Source organism: Fundulus heteroclitus, chromosome 21 (assembly GCF_011125445.2).
Source record: "Fundulus heteroclitus isolate FHET01 chromosome 21, MU-UCD_Fhet_4.1, whole genome shotgun sequence".
Taxonomy (NCBI): Eukaryota; Metazoa; Chordata; class Actinopteri; order Cyprinodontiformes; family Fundulidae; genus Fundulus; species Fundulus heteroclitus.
This window is the reverse complement of record NC_046381.1, coordinates 19,968,564-19,983,841: the sequence shown is the minus strand read 5'-3', so window position 1 is coordinate 19,983,841 and position 15,278 is coordinate 19,968,564. Positions and strand designations below refer to the sequence as shown.

At 42.1% G+C, this 15,278-nt stretch overlaps 1 protein-coding gene across 8 annotated transcripts in view; it reads left to right on the top strand.

Annotated features, from left to right (window-relative positions):
• The window catches only part of relch (RAB11 binding and LisH domain, coiled-coil and HEAT repeat containing), a 45,975-nt gene that overhangs the window by 4,897 nt on the left and 25,800 nt on the right, over positions 1 to 15,278 (top strand). For 4 of the 8 annotated variants that reach the window (XR_004927312.1, XM_036124794.1, XM_036124795.1 and 1 more), the window contains exons 2-12: positions 3,635 to 3,724; positions 6,903 to 6,974; positions 7,158 to 7,213; positions 7,343 to 7,456; positions 7,682 to 7,876; positions 10,523 to 10,617; positions 10,797 to 10,890; positions 10,978 to 11,135; positions 12,052 to 12,127; positions 12,208 to 12,303; positions 13,120 to 13,143. Coding sequence is in view for 7 of the 8 variants with exons in the window: in XM_036124794.1 (XP_035980687.1) it covers positions 3,635 to 3,724; positions 6,903 to 6,974; positions 7,158 to 7,213; positions 7,343 to 7,456; positions 7,682 to 7,876; positions 10,523 to 10,617; positions 10,797 to 10,890; positions 10,978 to 11,135; positions 12,052 to 12,127; positions 12,208 to 12,303; positions 13,120 to 13,143 (1,070 nt within the window). In the remaining variant the exon portion in view is untranslated. The remainder of the gene's footprint in view (positions 1 to 3,634; positions 3,725 to 6,902; positions 6,975 to 7,157; positions 7,214 to 7,342; positions 7,457 to 7,681; positions 7,877 to 10,522; positions 10,618 to 10,796; positions 10,891 to 10,977; positions 11,136 to 12,051; positions 12,128 to 12,207; positions 12,304 to 13,119; positions 13,144 to 15,278) is intronic. The other 4 variants (XM_036124797.1, XM_036124796.1, XM_036124798.1 and 1 more) reach the window with 3 other exon arrangements.

Below are 15,278 nucleotides of genomic sequence, written 5' to 3'. Positions count from 1 at the left end.
TGTATGCATCCGGAGTGAGCTACACGAGTAGAATTTCGTAAAGTCATAGTACGTGACGAGCTCCCTTTAAGGGATGTCTCGATGTAAATTAAAACAAAATGTACAATGATTCTTTGTAAAATGAAATCCTGAATGAAAAAAAAAACACCTTGATGGCAGTTATCTTGTTTTTAAATCATTGTTTAAAGCCCAAATTCATACATTTAGATGCCTTTAAGCTTCAAAGTGTCTATGTAGAGGTGCTTACTTTTTAGTAGTGTTGCACCGATACCAGTATCAGACGGGGCCCCGATCCAGCACTAAAATGGTATTGATATCGGCGAGTACCAACAAATAGGGCACCGATACCATTTTGATGTTTGTATGTCACTTGAACGCAGCCTTCTCTCTCCTGACTAGTATTACACATGTTATATAAGTTCATGAAAGTGGCACTATTTTGGCATTTGAGAGCCAAAACTCAGGGTTTAAAAGAGATTATTCAATTATTAATGTAATTTTACTGTCTTACTGTTGCACTACTATTATACATGTTAGAATTTCACAAATGTCGCACTATTTTGGCCTTTGAGAGCCAAAAGTTTATTCAACTATTGTCACCCATTCCAGGTGGGCAATAAAACGTTGTACAACCCTAAATAGTATGCAGTTCTTCATATACACACACACACACACACACACACACACACACACACACACACACACACACACACACACACACACACACACACACACACACACACACACACACACACACGCACACACACACACACACACACACACACACACATACATTTCAAACAGATGGTATCGGTATCGGCCAATACTGCACAGTCAGGTATCGGTATCGGGGCCAAAAATTGGCATCGGTGCAATACTACTTTTTAGTATATTATTTACAGTAATAAGATTTGAGAAGCTTACCCAAAACATACTGCAAATAAAAAGATGGCAAATATTCTTCTTTGTTGATATATTGATAATAAACTGGTTGTAATTACAAGAGAGAAAGCCTTTCTTTTGTTTTGTGAGGTTGGAAAACGAACCTTGTTTTTTGGGCAGAACCATCATGTTGAGATATTACTACGGGGCTGTTAAAAGGTATTTCCAAACTGTGATTTCATTTGTTGGAGGACAAAATGATCCAGACCAATATGGCTCTTTAAGGAAAAGGTCATGGCCCTCTAAACCTAATAACTGCTTTTGTCACCCATGACAACCTTCTGGCTTTCGCAGTAAATGGCAATGAACCTTTTTACCTCACCGGGAGGAATTATTGCCTGGCCTTCTTTGGACAACGTTAGCTGCTTTGTAGTCTTGACTAGGCAATTCCAAAAAAGTTTTTTTTTTTTTTTTCCATTCAGAAGTAGACCTTCTGGTGTGCTTTGGATTATTGTCAAACTTCATAACCCGTGTTTGCTTGATCTTAAGGTGAGTTTCTTTTTCTGAGAAATTGTGTTAGATCGTGTTGTTCACACTTGTTCCAGTGGTCCACAGAATATTTTCCCATAAATCCCAGGGAACGTTGAGAATAAACTCAGTAATGAACTCAGATTTCTAAATTTGTGGTTGATGACATTCTGATTTTACAAGGGATGCTATTACTTTTTTTTTAAAGGCTTGGTTTGGCATGGAAATCTTTTTGCCTCAATGAAATTATTGAAAAACTGCGTTTATATGTTTACTCTTGTGCCATGAGTGACAAAGACGGATGACGTCTGTGGGGGGTAAATGGCTTTCCACAGCACTGTTTATTTATATTACCGGTCCCAGACTCCTCCAGTTCTCCCAAAATCTTCTTTGAAGTATGTTTACTAATCTTAATACGGAAGCACGAATGTGCAAATATTCAACTTTCTTGTCTGCAAATTCATTATAACATGTTCCAAATGTGCCCCATGCTAGTTAACATTGTAAACCAGAGCTATTCTTGCCTAAACAGTGAGCTTGTTGGCTACATCCTGGCATTGTGTCTGAACCTTTTCTCTTTTAAATAATTCTGGGTTTCCACTGGACGCTGGTTTACCGTCTGATCACCAGACCAGGTCTATAAAAGAATGAATGCTTTTTCTTCCATTCATAGACTTTCTGTGTATTTGAAATGTGCAGGCCTGCAAACTCTGTATTTTCAGTGAATTACTGCCATCACATGATGAAACGCTTCTCAATGAGGGCTCACAGGACCTTGGGCGTGTGTCCTTTTTCGAATCTCTATTTTCCTACAGTCAAATATGTGATAAATTTACATTTTCGCGTAGAACACACAGTTTTTTAGCTAGAGCGTCACCACAGAATTTAGAACAGGGCTGCATAGTATTAGAAATGCGTTCAATAGCGATATTATTAAAATGATAATATCTGTTTCAGTTAAGCCACATTTTGTCTTACTCCATCCGCCTGGCCAGATTTATTATAGGCATGGAGCCTGATTCTTGAAATCTAATTCCCTATATTGTAGGGCTGGACAATCTGGACCAAAAATAATATTGATATTTTTAGTCCGAATGCCGAATATGCAATATTTATCTCGATATGTTTTTCTTTTCATAAAGTCATTCTAAAACAGCATCTCTGGATCAAAGCTCTATCCCAAATGTCTCACAGGCACATTTTCTAACAAACAGCTGTAGATAAATATGAGTAATGGCTGAAAAATAACCGACTGGACTACATAAAAGCATAATTCTAACGCAACATAGAACTTCTCGATGCAAGCGAAACATCTAATCTCTCTTTTTAATCTTGATATTTTAAAATTCTCAAGATATTGCCCAAACCAACTACATCACATCCAAGCAGTCCTTTCCGATCGCTATTTTGCACGTGTTGATTTGAACAATCATTGCAATAATTCAAACACTGACTCTGAAGACATTCAAACCTTTGAGAAACCCTAATTCAAACTACAATAATAGTTTTTAGGCCGTTTCAATTGCCTCAGATGTGCCCATGTATGGAGATTTTCAGCCTCTGGTGTCAAAGTAAGCTTTCATTTAGTAAACAAGACCGCTTTGTGTTTAAGACGCATCGATGTCACTTAGCCTGTGCTAGGTTAGCTGGGCTTGTTAGGCCTGCGTATCTACATTCAGCTTGTTTTTCTGCCGTCTGCGGCTATTGGAGAACAAACGAGGCCAATCTAACACCGGCATTCCAGCGGAAGAGAAAGCCAACACCATTGACGAGGCAAAGCGGGCGGCCGAGCTCAGTGTAACGTGAGCCCGACTGTGCTTATTTATCAGCTTCATCTGCTTCTCAAAAGTTTGAAATAGTTTTCCCCTTCCTCTCTAGACAGTGTTGAGGTTGCGTCTTTATGGGCGTTTCTACTGATTTTAAGCTGTCTGCATTTTACCAGACTCTGGGGGGAAATGTCCCTTCCGGTCGGTTTATACTGAGCTCTGCTCTAAAGTTCAGATGAAGCAGCCTTTACAGATGTGCTGATGCTAATCTGTTTTATTGTGTGATGGAGAGTGCTCCTCCTCTCAAGAGGTAAGCGTGCGTACCTAAGGCGGTGTCTCTCAAGCACCTTTCCTAATTCCCCGCCGCGCTCTTAAGTCCTGTGAGCTTTGAGATGATCTGTGCCCGTCGCTTCTTCTCCCGTCTCACTGCTGCCTCCGTGTCTGCCTTTTGTCCGCAGACCGAGTGGGCAGCATCAGCACCTTGGACTCTCTGGACTTTGCACGGTACTCGGATGACGGCAACCGGGAGTCAGACGAACGGGTGGCAGGTAAGATGAACCGTACTTTCAGGGCCCCAAGCGCCGGCGGCTGCTTACCGTGGGGAAATCTAAAACCGCAGAGAGACATAAAGAGTCTGGTTAATGAGCCTGATGCGGGCGTGCAGGTCTCACTGCTTGTCAGGGAACGTTGCCTTGATGTCCAACAATCCAGACCTTTGGAGTTAGTTCTACGCTGAATGAGGGTAGGAGTTTTAATCACAGCCGTTTTATAGGCCGATGTGGGTCCCTGTCAGACATCCATTGTTTCTATTTTCTGGACTCTGGGTAAGGCGTCGGAGCTCCTCGTATGAGCTGTCACACTGCGCTGTCAGCCGGTGGTATTTTTGACACGTCTACCTGTTGTTTTTTTGTTTTAAATTGGCCCTGTCGACACATTTCATAGCAGAAGCGATTTCTAACTGCGTCTGCCGCTAACAGGATATCATCCCTCAGCTCTACATTCAAATGCACCGGCTCAGGTATTAACCAAGAGGCAAAGGGATGAGCAATTATACTGAGGATGAGGAATTAGTCAAATCAAATCCTTTTTATCGTAAAAAAACAAACAAAAAAAGTAGACGACTACTGTTTGTTTCTGTCGCTACCAATGTTATTTTCATGTAGTCTTGATCTTATAGAGTTTTTTTCATCAAGGCGCTACTTGTTAGCCGTCTACAATGTGTAGAAATAGAAGGTTTAACATGAGCTGTCAGTCGTTTTCTTCTTGCCACCATGGTGGGCACCTGGCCCCAAATGTGCCAGCTCTAGTTTCTGGTGGAAGAGCGGGACATTGTCCAAAACAGGTGCATCGGAATAAATTCCGACGTTATCAGAAAGTTCATTTGGTTCAATTCAATCTCGATGTGAAACGCGTATATCGATTCATTTCACACGCAGTGGTGTATTCAAGCTCCTACTTCTGTTCTTTTTGCTAATTATGGTTTGCAGTAGATGAAGCTGTCCAATTTGAGTTAAAACAGCTGCTTTTGACACAGAAATGTTGACCCTTTTGAAAAGTGTGTCCATATATTTATACAGCGTACGCATTCGGCAGCTGGCCAAGGGCGCCTTTTGCACGAGTTTCTGCATCAGTGCGGCGTATCACGGCGGCCATGACCCTGTGGCTCTGCTTAGATGTTAGGAAGCCCAGTTGGCTTTAATAGCCGTTTGCAGCTCATCTGCAGCGCTTGATCTGCTGTCTCCCATCGACTTGCAGACCATAGATTCTCGGGGGGGGATTTAGGGGAGTCTGCTGACCAATCAGTCACATCGATACTATGGCTATTAAACCAGGTAATGGTACTTTTACAAGTGTGAGGGCGTGCCCACTCTTGTTGGAGAATGAAATCAGCATCTCCACAAAGCTAAATGTTAACAAATGTACGCATTAGGGCACTTCTGATGTTGTCTTGTTTTTTTTGGGGGTTTTTTCTACCACACCTTTTCCTGCCACTCAACTTACCACAACTCAAATGCAGCACTCTGAACGACCAGCTTGTTTAGTGTGGACGGTGTCAGTGACTGTCTGCGTTCATCTCTTCAGGTCAATTGTTGTGTAATGTGGTCACACAATCCCATTTCTGTGTCAAAGGTCATATATTTGTTAAAGGGTCTTATGTGAAATCCCAATTTTCTCAGAAACTGAGTTTTGTGTTTTCATTTGCTTCTAAGCCATAATCATCAAGATTTACAGAAATAAACCCTTGACGTATCTAATTGGGAAATACTGTAATTGTAATATGTCTAATGATGGAAACATATCTAGTTGTGTAACGATTCCACAAGCGTTTCACTCGATTCAAATTACTGAAATGAATGAACTAAATTTATTTCGACACATCTGTAGATGTCGCAGATAAGAGGGATGGTTTCCGTTTGGTTTGGGGCTTTTATTACGTGGTAGAAACCAGACACATTGCAGAACAGAGATGTAGTCAAACCATGCAGCAGAGATTCTGGCTCCAGCTCACACCCACAAGCAAGGCTTGTTTTGTAATCATTTCACTTACAGACACGTACATGCACCAGATTGACCCCAACCCCATCGTCCTATTTCCATCCCCCTCAAAGTGCTGTCCTCGCTAAAACGCCTGCCCCCCCAGCTGTCTGACTCTGGGTTTTCTGGCTTTCTCCTGACGTTGATCAAACCCCAGTGAAATTCTGGACAAGTCACTCCATCCAGACTAGCTTTTTGTTTTGTTTTTATTTGACCCCCCCCCTTCCCTTTTTTTATTTTTTATTTAACTCTTTCCGTTACTCAGTTCATGGGTTTCCATTCTGTTCAGATTGCAACCTGTGCACTCTTCATCTGTCAAACGGTCGATTAGATTGCGATTATAAAAGAAATTGTTTGGTATTCCAGAAAGCACTGTCGTCAGCTACGACCAATCCGCTCAAAATGCAGATTTTCAGTGCACAGATATGCAACACTGTTTCCCTGCTCCATTGCTTATTACTTTTTGCGTGTGTTCTGACTCTGAAGTGTGTTAAGATCTTGTTTGTTCCTTTTTTTTTTTTCAGTCTTAGTTTAGAAGCTTGTATTTCAGGCTGCAAATAAAGGATTTTATCCTCAAATCTTTCTAATCTGTAAAATGCCAGAAACTGCGTGCTCATGTGGACGCTTTTTTTTCTTCTTTCACTAACATTTTTTTTAAAATGATTCAGCAACAAGAACCTAATCTTGTCCGAATGGAAATTTGACTCCTATTTCTTTTAACTGAGAGCTGATTTGTTGATACAGTTGTGCTATAATCTGTGAAGAGCAAGTCCCCTGAGCGGCGTTCGTCCTTCGAGTGGCTTGAGAGCAATTGTGCGTCTGCCCAGGAAGAAGCCTAGTGTCAGACAGCTCCTAGATTAGAGAAAGTAAAAATAAAAGAAATTAAAGGTAAATTGACCTCCATTTACAAAAAAAGGGCACATCTGTGCATTGACTGGCAGGAAAACCACCTGCCTGTCATACAAACCTGCAAACAGGTTTACCCTGATTCTCTGCTGCATGCGTTTTGTTTTTGTAGTTTTTTTTTTTTAAAACTCATGATTTGCATGCTCTTTATTTTTTGCTTCATTTGACCTTCAGTGTCATATTTTCAAATGCCCCATCTTTGTTTATTTTTTTTGTTTTTGTTTTTGTTTGTGCCCTGTGTTTGGTTGGATCCACTTCCTGTGTGTGTTGTCATTTCCTGTCCAGTGCTGGAGTTTGAGCTACGGAAAGCACGGGAGACCATTCAGGCTCTGCGCGCCAACTTGACTCAGGCAGCAGGTGTGGCGTACTTTTATCTTCTTCTCCACCTCAATCCTTTTTCTTCCAGTTTTCTTTCCCTCTCCCACTTTTTTTTTTTTTGCATTTATTTATTTATTTAGTTTTATATGTTTTCCGAAGTACTACGAGAAAGCGCATCCTCTGTACCAGTTCAAAAACTTCTAATTTTTCCCAATTCCTCAGAGAGCGAAGTGCCGTCTCAGGAGAGGAAAAACTTCAAGTCGAGTCCTGAAATCCAGGTAGGGAATCTGCCGACATAAACAAAAAAAGGAAGAGATTACACCCCTGTAATATATGACCTGAGAAGCGTGAGCTAAACTCACTCCCTGTTTTTTTTTTTTTGTTTTTTTTCTGTCCTCCTCCATCAGGAGCCCATACGCCCCCTGGAAAAAAGAGCCTTAAACTTTCTTGTGAATGAATATTTATTAAAAAATGAATACAAACTCTCGTCCATCACCTTCTCCGATGAAAATGATGATCAGGTAAAGGCTTTTCCCGCACGCTTCGTCTTTACAGGCTATATCACCTCAAGCGTTGTATCTGTGTTTTTATTCTGAAGGAACAGAAAAACTACCAGCCGGTGACTGTCAACACTTTCCCTGGCTCAGATCAGCTGTGTGGATATTTCACTGTCGTGTGTTTGAGGGCAAAAAACGAAGGCAAAAACCGAGTACTTTCTACTTGTTCTGTTTCATATTCGTTTCCAGGACTTCGAACTGTGGGACGACGTCGGCCTCAACATCCCCAAACCCCCCGACCTGCTGCAGCTCTACAGGAACGGCGGCAGCTCGCTCTCCTCGCCCAGAGACAAGGCGGATGCGTCGGTCGGGGTGGCTTTCGGTGATCTTCCAGGAAACTGCATTGGCCGAGAGCCGCTAAAGAAGCCTGACCTGTCGCAGCAGGTATATACGCATTTCTCTGTGTATATCCGTAATCACGTTATGTTCTCTAAAGGCGCGTTCACAACGAACACGGAAAAAGGCGCGTTCGTTTCACTCGCGCCTTTTTTACTCTGGTTCAACAATCTGAACTTTAGTGTGTTCTCCTCGTCCATTTATTTAAGTATGAAAATGTTTCTTGTATGTTACCTATTTAGACATTAAGCTATATTTTTGTTGAGCAAAGCTGGATTTACAGACCGCAGGCGCCTTATCCGTCTGCAGACGCGGGGCAGCAGCTCCTCCTGCTGGGGAAAGACGCGGCTCCAGCCGGTGGTACTCGCCGAACCGGGTGCTTCTCTGGAGGATCTGCTGGACCCAGGGGCAGCAACGCAATTTTTTTTTTTTTTTTGTCTTTCCACATCACGTACAGCACCGTGACTCGCTCAGTAAAATCCTTGTCCGCTATTGGTGAATTGAACAGACAGGAGGAACCAGCAAGCGGATACACGCTCCTCCGATTAGATGTCGCGGCGAAACGAGCTGGGCGAAACGAGCTGGGCGAAATTTCGCTGCGCTGTCAGAGCTTTGTCAGCGCGAATTGTTTGCGAGAGCGAGACGTAAATCTGAAGCGACCAACGGCAAGCAATCAATGCGTAAAATTTGCCTTGTTCGTGTTCGGTGTTGGCACACCTTTAGTCAACTTAGTGCAATGTTGCACTGGAACAGGTGCAGAATCCCATCAGAAGCTAATTTATTACAGTAATTCAGTTCAAAAAGGCATTTATATTCATTTATATTCTGGAAATTAAAATGGAACCTAAACCCGATAAGACATTTTAATTTACAGAAATGTAGTTCAGTTCGACACAGGCGCATTGAAGACTGCTGGGTCCGGCAACACCAATGCGTCGGCGCATGTGTCGAGCTCATAGAGCAAAACCCGTGTCGATGCGCGTATCGACACGGGAAAGTCACGTGACCGATACAGGAACTGTTTCGTATTGACTGACGCGCCAAACTGTTTCTGTTCCCTCTAAGCTGCACGCGTGTGCATTCGCGCACAGCATCTGGATTCAGTGCGCACAGCAAAGCAATGATGCACAGTAAATAAAATCCAAGCTGAACTGTAAACAAAATAACGGTTAATAATGGTTCATTTTTAACCATTTTGCAACTCTGGTGTGATGGTGTTGTACCACAGTCTCGCTCAGTGAGCGCCAGGTGCTGATCGGAGCGCACCACTGATGGGTTGGGCAGACGCCTTTATGGTTGGGTGGTTTGCGCTGTGCGTCTTTGTTCTGAGCGTCGTTTCAGAAAAAAACTGCTGATCTACATTGAGTAGAAAGCTGCTACTCTGAGTAGTTCTTCCTCCCTTTGTCATACTCAGCATGTCCGATTTAAGAACAGATGATATCAGTCGGGTAACTAAACACAGCGCCCGATCAACCATTGAACATGAGCATGGAAAAAAAAAAAGACATGGCAGCAAAAAATGTGTAAAAAAATAAAAAAGCCAGTCCACAAGCATAATCAAATATATGTTTAATTCAAATGAAAATATAAAATAATACAATGCAACATACAATGATTTAAATTGTATTATTGTGTATACTTGGTCATCAAATCAATGTCAGTTAACTCTGTCAACCAGGTTGCCTGTAGGGGTTTTTAATGTCCAGCAGGTGTCAGTATTCAGTGACACAGTATCGGCACAGTATCAATACAGTTTGGCAATGTGTCGAAACGCTTTATGACGCCTCATCAACCCATCACTGGCTGACATCATTCACTGACTCCCTTCATGAAGACGGTAAGCCACGTAAGGTGATTGCAGAAGATGCTGGCTGTCCAGAGTGCTGAATGCAAGTCTGTTAAAGGAAAGTTATGTGGAAGGAAGAGATCGTGGAGGAAAAAAAGTGCACAAGCAGCACGAATAACCGCAGCCTTGAGAGTTGTGCCGCTGAGCCATTTCAAGAATTTGGTGGAGATTCACAAGATGTGGACCACAGCAGTAGTCAGAGCATCAGGAGCCAATACACACGGACACCAGAGGCAGTGTCGGCAATGTGTTACTGCTGCTGGGGGGAAAAAAGACGTGGTTTTTCCTCAGTGTGTTTTCTTGAGTCCACAGTGAACGCAGCCATCTACCAGGACATTCTAGAGGACAAGATTCACGGAGAGGCTGATCTCATCTTCCAGCAGGACTTAACCGCTGCCAAAAGTACCAAAATCATGATTATTGGGTCACTGCTTGATTGGCCAGCAAACTCCCCTGAACTAAAGCTTATACAAAAAACTATATATCATCAAAAGGAAGATGAAGAGATGCCAAACCCAGCGATGTTGACGAGCTGAAGGCCACAGGCACCTTGGGCTTCCTTAAACGCTCAGCAGAACCACAGCCTGATTGCTTCTATGCATAAAATGCGTTGATGCGGTATTTGTTGTTAAAGGAGCCCCAACCAAGAACTCAGTGACCCTTAACACACACCGCATGAAGATACTTTTCAGTCATAAAATCAATTTATTGCCTGTAACGGTTTTGTTTTCTCAGACACATTTCTGCTTAAACATAACATAATGTTAGAATATAACAACTGTATGTCACACTGTTTGTTTGTTTGTTTTAATCAGAACTGCCAATGTTGTTTTGTTCACTTTCTCTAGCAACAGTCAGAAGTTGTGCAAGAACTGGAGTACCAGCTGAACCTCCTGAACAGCGAGAAGCAGAGCCTCGCAGAGCAGATCAAGAAACTGCAGAGGTAGCTGCCGGCGTAGCGCTCAGTATTTTACATCATCGCCTGCGCTGCTGATTAGGCTTGCATTCATTCTTTTTTCTTCCCCCTTTGTTTAAATGATGCCAGGAAAACATGTCCCTATTTCAATTACCAGGAGCTAATTTCCTCTTTGTCGTTTTCTTTCCCCTAAAATTGCTTCCCAGTGAGATTCAGACGCTGAAAAAGAGCGTCTCCTCTCCGCACCCGGCCTCTCTGGAGCTGCGCTCCCAGAATTCCCCGAACCTCTCCTCCTCTGTGGTGCGTGGTTTCTCTAACCGTGTGCGCAGATTATGGAAACGCGTGTCAGGGTGTAATCCCTTTAAATGCGTCTTTTCTTCCCCTCAGCCTTCTTTAGATAACGGTCAGTACCTAGACGTCCGAGGGGTGTCGGAGGCCGAAAACGACCTCGCCTCGCCCGCCGCCCAGAACACATCACAGCCCCAACAGCCGACCTGCAACAAAGTTACAGGTCAACCGCGTGTCCAGTTTGATCAGCCCAACAGGTGAGAGGAAAGTTCTGCAAAAAAAAAAAAACAAATTCCATTAATATCTTCTGCATCTTTTCCTCGTCATCAATACTGATAATCTGACTGACTCTGAAGTTATGCTGTAATTTATTCATTTTATTTCACCTGTTCTAAAGCTGGAAATACCTAAAATTGGTTCTTACACCCTGGACTTTATTCGTCTCGACACAAAATATTCTACTAAACATAGTTTGTGATTTTTGCAATTTTTAATCTAATAAAAATCAAAGGGGGATTCAAATGGATTTGTTTTCTGTATATATAACATTATGTATGCTTTAAATCTATGGTTATAATATGCTTATTCTTCCCCCTAACTGGATTGTAAATAATTAGCAAAAAAAAGGTTTTAGAGATAAAACACTGTGTGGCCCCCATTTTTGTGTAGTTGCATCATATATCCACTAGAGGCCGGTAGGTGTCTGGCTTTGCAAACATGATGAACAGACCAGGCTGCCCTCTGGGGCAAAAAGGCAGGTTGCCACTCTTGCTTTGTTGTAAGAATACAGAATGTTTTATTTTATTGTTGTTTCAGCACTTTATTTTTTTTACTTCTAACACCTTCAAGTGGTCGTACACATTAAACAATCACAGAACTGAGTAGAACTGTCTTTCCTAAATATAATCCAAACCTCCATGTCCATTTTATATCAGGTTAGAGGTCATAGAGCACATCACAATACGGCTGTGATGTCTTTTGTTCAGAATGAATTGATCTATTTTATTCTGTAAAGCAGACCCCAGTTGCACGAGAACGCTTGGCTCTGTCTGGACCTCTTATCGTTTTGCGGCCAGAGCAATCGGCAGTCTTCTTCCGGGATTCGGAGCAAATGTTCAACTCCGCCCCCGATAATGGCGGCTTCCAACTTGACGTTTCTCTCACCCATTGCAGGAAGCTGTCCCCGGCCTTCCAGCAAGCCTTGCTGTCTTTCTGCAGAATGTGCTCGGAGAGTCGACTCGGAGCAGAGGTCAGCGCCCCAGAACGGTCAGAGGAGGATCAATATGTTTAAAGGCAGCAGAAACCGATGCGTATCCATCCTGTCCCCAGGTGTCTCGCATAGCAGACAGCGAGGAGAGCGTGATGCTGATGCTGGGTCGCTGTCTCCCTCACATCGTCCCCAACGTCCTGCTCGCTAAACGAGAGGTAAACCCTCCCCACTTCTGCTGGCCCCCTCTGTGCTTCTCTTCCTCGCCTCCCTGTATCTGATTCATCTCACGCATCTTGTCTTAATATCCAATAGATGCACACATAGCAGCAGGACTAAGCATGGTGATCACTTGGGAGAGCTGGCTAAATTGCGCCTATGTACAGCATATAGGAACTAGATCTAAACATCTAGGTCTAAATAAAGCCGTGATTGTATTGTGATTAATTTGTTTACGTCTGTATATTTTAGACGCACCGCGAAAGACTTGATATTCTTACCAGTATTTGTTGAACTTGAGGTAATCTCCATGATTCTGCTTTATAGTTGGCCATCTAACAAGGCAGAAAAGTTTAGTTTTAATGTTTTCTTGAAGAGCATCACGGTTTTCTGGCTTTTTTTCCTTCCATCTGTTTTTGCTTCGAGGAGTCTTGAATCCAGTTGGAGGTTTCTAGCATTCTGAAGAGGAAACCTCAACCTGCAAAATCTGCACAAAGCACATTAACTTTTTGTTCTCTCCTGACTACCACATCCTCTTGCACAGATTTGGAGAGTTTACTTGGCGAGTAAATATTCCCGGCCTGCAAATCTCCTGCTGTCCTGCGTCTCATCTATTGATCTGAAATGTCATCCTAATTTAAGGAGGCATTTGTTTTTCACCTGTCGTCATCGTCATTATCGTCACCATCGTTTCTCTGCTGCTACTTTGGATTGCTCTCACATTTGCTGGGCTTTTTGCCTCTTCACTGTTTTTTATTTCTCTTCCTCTTGTCGTCTCACTCATTCTCTCACTCTCATGCATGCCTCTCTTCTAGAGAATGGTTTCACATCTTTGCCAGGTGAGTCTTTCACGCACTCATCCCAACCGTTCTGACGTGACAAATGAGCAACTAATGAACAACCCTCCCTGTGAAGCTACAACTGCGTAGAGAGGTGCTAGATGAGTAACATTAAAGTCAAACAAAACCCTGGAAATGTTCCATTTTTCCAGTCATTATCTAATGGCGGACTTGAAGTATTATCTCTCTTAATTTTGTACCAAGAGTAAAAACAGAATTTTTACCCTTTCTGTGCTTTTCGTGGATGCTGCCATCTTGGCATCCAAATATCGCGAGAATATTCGTAATTGTGACGTACCAACCGCATCAGGCCCCGGAATACAAACATGCAATGGATCCAAGGCAATAGATCTAAACATGCCAGAATGCAAGGTGGCAGAAAAAAAACACATCACGTCACTACCAGGTAGGGCTGGGCGAAAAATTATTTTGAATTTACAATTTTTTAACATTTAAGTTTTGGAAAATCTAAATTTTATTTTGCCAATGCACTCATGAGGCTTCCATGAAGAGAATAGCACACAATGCTGAATATATGTTTGGGAAAATATATTGTCAAAATATTGTAAAGAGGAAACATTTTTTACCATAATACGAGGCACTATAATTCACTTATTTCTTTTAAAGTTAGTTTGAAGTTACACAAGTTAAGCAAAGCCGGTTCTTAGCTCATTGTGTAATGCCACCTGCAGCAAACATTTAGTTATATTTTCATCGATTACAACGGCAGGGCCGCCACCTTGTTTTACAAGCATGTTTCACAGCTTGTATTTAGTTGCACTTTGAATTTAGGTTAACTCCCAGATAGTGCCGAACGATAATTCAATAACAATAAAAATCGATCAATAGACATGTGGTAAAAAAGAAAAAAGTTCCAATAGAACAGTTTTCCTTCCTTTTGCATTCTAGCCTATCATGGAGGTTAATACTGCAGTCATCATATCCTCCCAACCAATCACAAATGCAGAGCCAGGAATCAGCAATCTGAACCCTTCAGAGTTCAGATAGCTTGTGTTTTTTTCTTTTTCTTTTTTTCTTAAAAACTTGCAATTTTGGTAAAACGGTTGAATGAAGGGTTGAGTTTGAATTCAGGGTTTGTGTGTTCTGTATCTGAAAACAGTTAATTAAGCAACGGCATAAAATGGGGTGGGGTTGACATCATCTAATTTGCATATTTGTTCATGCATTTGTGATCCAGGCTGTAGGAGAGCTTTTGCCAAGACAATTTATTAAAATAGTGATTAAGTGTGTTTTTGAACCAAAAATAACCTTTACAAAATGATTTTTTTAATAAATTGCCTGAATCCACACTACATAAAACCGACAATGCCAAAAAGACAGATCAGAGGCACACAAAGTGAACAAGGTGAATAAGTGACTGAAGCTGAGTGTGAATCAAATTCAAGGAATTGTTTTAGTGCAACAGTTTCAGAGAGGGAAAAAAAGACTATTTTAAAAACTACATATACGTGACGAGGCAGCAGCAGCTGTGGCGTGCCTGTGAGACAGCGCTGAGGGAAGTGGAAAGTCTCGTGGCAGCTCTCACTGCTGCCTTAAAACAGTGACTCCAGAATGACTAATACCTGCGGTAAAGTCGCCATTCAAACAAAAAAGTTGCTAGTTGCTTGTCACTTTTTGAAATAAAATTGCTAGAGGGGTCTGAAAAATATATAAATATAGCAACAAAGACGCTAAATGGGCAACACAGGACTGTCGTCTCTAGTTTTCCTTTCCTCCTGAGAGCAGCGCAGCACAGCAGCCAGACAGGAAGAAGCAGGTGGTGTTGCTTTCTCAAACATTTTAACACTTCATGATATTTAAATTCATTTAAAACTCGAATTATAGTTAGTATAAGTGTGCAAATGTAGGCTATACGTAATATTGGGTAAATATATCTCATATGCTTTACATAGTTTTACCATATATTTAAAAAAAAACTTCATTCTGAAAGTGTGGCGGCTTTTATTTTGCCGTGGCGGGGCCCAATGATCAATTACATGTAGTGGAAACCCTGAAGCCATATCGCCCAGCCCTTCTTCTGGGCTTCTGGTTCAGTTAATAATTGCCGCGCCCGTGGATCGCTTATAGTCTGCTATGGCAAATGCTTTGGGGGAGCCTCAGGAGGTTATTATTGA